This window comes from Garra rufa, chromosome 6 (assembly GCF_049309525.1).
Source record: "Garra rufa chromosome 6, GarRuf1.0, whole genome shotgun sequence".
Classification (NCBI taxonomy): Eukaryota; Metazoa; Chordata; class Actinopteri; order Cypriniformes; family Cyprinidae; genus Garra; species Garra rufa.
Genome location: NC_133366.1, coordinates 5,828,528 through 5,833,191, shown reverse-complemented (window position 1 = coordinate 5,833,191; position 4,664 = coordinate 5,828,528). Strand labels below are relative to the sequence as shown.

General features: G+C 37.2%; 1 protein-coding gene across 1 annotated transcript; it reads right to left on the bottom strand.

The window, feature by feature from the left end:
- Positions 1 to 693: 693 nt before the first annotated feature.
- Positions 694 to 4,361, bottom strand: LOC141336078 (B-cell receptor CD22-like). Its single transcript, XM_073841581.1, has 6 exons — positions 4,303 to 4,361; positions 3,581 to 3,930; positions 3,243 to 3,491; positions 1,224 to 1,478; positions 882 to 1,124; positions 694 to 803 (listed from the first exon to the last, which is right to left on the bottom strand). Exons 1-6 carry the CDS (start codon positions 4,359 to 4,361, stop codon positions 694 to 696), a joined length of 1,266 nt encoding a protein of 421 aa, XP_073697682.1.
- Positions 4,362 to 4,664: the final 303 nt, after the last annotated feature.

Sequence of the window (4,664 nt, the reverse complement as noted above, 5' to 3'; positions counted from 1 at the left end):
AACAAACATAAAAGGACAACAATTATGTCACAGCTCATATTACATGATCTGATGAAGTTAGTGCTGGTTAAGTAGTTTTTTCTTACCTCACAGCAGCATCAGGCTGATGAACTCTTATATCGTCATACTGACATTCGTTGTCTTCTGGTCTGTTTTTCTCTTTCTTTCGCTGATATTGAACAGTTGCGTACTGGATCTCCTCAGTGTCTGTGGATTCAGGAGTTTTTCCTCTGGATCTGCTGGGTTTCACACTGGCATATAGAGAAAGAGGCTCATCATGAACTGAAACTCTCGGTGACACGACAGAATGGAGATCATTCTGAAAGACAAGACAACAACACATGATTAAGACAAACAAAGTGAGGTACAGATTTTATACAGCAGCAGGTCTCAAACTTTTCAGAGCAAGTCCAACATCAGATCAGATGATGAGATAATGGCTGATTCTTTGATTTTCTGCTTCCATAAAGTTGTGTTGTGTTTGGATGATTTACCAGTTTCATTGTGAGATCTTCTGTTTTAACATTTCTTCGTTTCCTCCTGTAATAGTCACAGACATTAACAGCATTTTAACAAATGCATAGAGATAAAATATGAACGCTGCTAAAGATTAATTAACATATATAAGCCATTTTCTACTATATAAGAATGAAAATGAACATGTTTAAATCACAGCTGTTTTTTTAATTGAACTCACATTTTAAGCAGGATGATGATGATGATGATGATGATGATAATGATGAATAATCCTCCTCCAGATGCCGCTGTGATCACAAACGCATTCTTACAAGCACCATGATGAATTGAAAGAGGAAGATCATCATAATTAATAAACTGATGAATGATGTGAAGATACAGGAGTGTGTTAATAAAAGCTTCACCTGTGACAGTAACAGCGTCTGATCTCTGAGATCCATGTTGATTGTGAGCCTCACAGTAGAAGCGTCCACTCTGTAGTGCACTGAAACTCTGTCCAGATCCAACAGATGAGCTTTGATTCTCCTTAAACCAGATGAAGTTCAGAGCAGGTGGGTTTGAATCACTGCTGCAGATCAGAGTCACTGAACCACCTTCCACTATTTTAGCAGATCCAGTTATGGACACTGAGACGTTCCTGGATCTATCTAAAAAAGAAAAAGAAAAAACATTGATATAATTAACAACCACAATACATTTGGCATCCCAGAGGATTATATATTACATTTACTGAATCATTAACTCACACATGACGTTTAAAGTCACAGCATCAGAGTCTTTCTCTCCATGTTTATTTCTGGACCTGCACTTGTATTCTCCACTGTGATCAGAGCTGATCTTTGAGATGCTGTAGATTCTTCCAGATCCTACAAACATTTCTCCTTTAAACCAGCTGATTTCTGGAGGTGGGTTTGAATCACTGCTGCAGATCAGAGTCACTGAATCTCCCTCCATTATTTCAGCAGATGGACTGATGGAGATCACAGGATTCACTGGAGGATCTAAAGGTTTCAAATTGAAGTTTCATTATAATTTAATGCTAAGCAGTAAAAATTAAAGAACAAGTAAACAGTCTGTGATTCTCACATTGTGATTCGGTTAATTATTTTAAGTATTAGTAAGAGTGATTGGCTGTGTGTAATGCTGGCCAGTATTTTTGTAACTGTCCTATTTCTGTTGTCAACATCTAGCTATCTGTCCCTTTATTTTGTCAGATGGAAGAGGAAATCCATATACACCTTTTTTCTTTAACATGGAGGTAAGCCCATGGGCGAGATATCCGGTTTATTAGCCGCTATAGGGAAATAATGAGAAGAATACAAATGTGCAGTAAATTGTAAAACTGTTCTAACAAACAAGTGTGTTTATAATTAACATAATACTTTAAATTAATATGGTAACATACACCAATTTGCAATATCAAGTAGCAGAGTAAGCAACAAAATTGCTGAACACGGATGAGACCGGAAGCATGACCCATAAAATGTACAAATAGCCGTGCCTGCTCTTACGGAAAAAAGTTGGACATTTTTCATCCTGCTCTTTTCCTTCCTTTGCTGTAATGGTGTTATCAGTAAGATATGCACTTTAGAGCATTGGTTCTCAATCCTTGTCCTGGGGGACCCCTGCTCTGCACATTTTGCATGTCTCCCTTATTTAACAAACCTAATTGAAATCATCAGCTCATTAGTTCAGTTTATGTATCTCTCTCCTAATGAGCTGATGATCTCAACAGGTTTGTTAAATAAGGGAGACATGCAAAATGTGCAGAGCAGGGGTCCCCCAGGACCAGGATTGAGAACCACTGCTTTAGAGGATTAACTATTTATGTTTGAACCATTTACAAACATTAAGTAAATCTTTTTTTTCTTGTAATTTTGTTTTGAATATTTTACATTTAGTTTGTACTATCATTATTATTGTTGTAATTTATTCCTATGGTTTGGATGTTATATGGTTTAAATCAAGAATTTAACGTCTAGGACCATATTTTGTTGTTTTCTTCTTACTTTGCTGCGATGCCTGTATTCAAAGTCTATTTGTTGCAAGGGTTTATTCTGTGTGGTCTTCCATCATTTGGAAAAGTGGTTGGTCCTTACTCTTATCTTGAATTTACCACTGACCTTGTTCTAGTTCATTAATTGTATTAGTGGTTTAAACATTTGGTAAATTTTGTACTCCGGCTTCCAGTTCATTAATTCATTCAGTTACTCTAATTTGGTACAGACATTTACAGACACAGTTTCAGTTGATTTTATCCGAAGCACAGTGAGAAAGTAAATGCATATAAACTGAAATATGCATAACATTTCAAGGGAGAAAAATGTTGCATGTTTAAAGTCAATGTGCAATACCAAACATGCCCACATGGAGATGCTTTGACATGTTTGCACATCGATCATATACAGATCCGTTCAGAATGAGCAGCAGAATACAGCATCAGTGAAAGTTTCAAACGTCTGTCTGAGCGAGTGTTTGTGTGTTTTAGTTTCTGATGTTCATATGTACATAAACCACTGATCCTCATAACCTCCTCCAAAACACAGTTCAGCGAGCATTTGTCATAAAAACACTTGAGTATAGGCTACTGAAATGTGTTTGTTTCTTCACCTTGATTACAGTCATCATCCATCAAAACTTTACTAGAAAAACTCTGGTTTATTTTATTTAGACCTATTATTTTAAGCACTGGTTGGGGGCGATTAAACAATAGACTCTGCTGACGTTTTCAAGACTTTAAGGAGTAAAACTCAATCTATACTCACACGTGACATTGAGATGAACAGCAGGAGAGATGTAAGTGTGTCCATGTAGAGCACAGCTATATCTGCCTGCATCCTCTCTTCTGACTGACTGCAGCAGGAGTTGATTGTTTGTGTCTCTTCTCTCAGTTAATGGCTGTGAGTTTCTGTACCAGATGAATGTTGCTCTGTCAGTCAGAGTGCAGCTGCTTTTACATGTCAGACGGACTGAATCTCCCTCTGTCACTCTCTCAGGAGACTCCACCTGAAGATCTGAACACAACACACACATTATATCTAGTGCTGCTGTCATACACTCATTATTATTCAACATAATGCACAGAAGAAGAGCGAAACCCCACCTGTGTCATCCGTGACAGTAAGACTCACTCCTGGGTCACCAAGCCATTTGCCATCAGGTTTATCAGTGATGAATCTGAAATAATACATGTGTTCATCTTTCTGTGTCACATGACTCAGTCTGATGGTGCAGTTCTGCTGTTTATCTCCCAGATACTGAAGCCTCTGACTGTATTCAGTGTCATTAGACAGATCTGGAAACTCTTCATTATCTTTTCTAACATTTGTTTTGGTCCAGAACACTTTCATGATCTGATGTCCAGTAGGGTATGTATAAGTGCAGCTCATTATCACTGATGAGTCCTTTAGTGCACAGATGTGTGAATGACTGTATCTCACACCCCAACCAGCACTAGAAACCCCTGAAACACACAATTCATCAGGATGAAAAAGTTGTTTTGTCAGTTACAACAGAACATGGACAGATGATGATATTTTTTTTTTTACTATTTGAAAACAGCAACTATGTAAAGTGTTAAATGATGTGAAGTTCATAAATAAAAGCACAGAGACAGAGGAGTGAAAGGAACCAGGAAATCAGTCATGCTCTATCAAACACTGAAATAAATGAAAAAAAAGGACTAAGACTTGATTGATTATTGATTGATAGATTTACTGATAGCTGAGGTACTAAATATTAAATACCCGATGACATTAAAGTGTGCGTTTTAAGGCATTTAGTTCTCGTCTATCAGAGTGTTTCTAATGTGAATGTAAGAGAGACTCACCGTGAATCATGAGCAGAAAGATCAGAGGAAGACGAGGAGCCATTCTGACCGACATCAGCATCAAATATATCTATAATACAGCATTAATCAGCACTTATAATCATATACTATACATCACCCTATTCTTAAGATTTCTCATGTTTGGATATGTATGTTATATGAGCAATTATCATTAGTTTTCATTGAAGTCCGAGTGTGTTTGTCTTACCGTGTTGAAGCTCATCAGATCAACAGCAGACAAATGACTGACTGTTTTAACACATCCACTTATAGCTCTAGACATCACCGTTTGTGTGGTTAACACTGTTTTTACACATAGTTGCAGAAATATCAGTGTCCCTCCCTCAACAAGAGAACA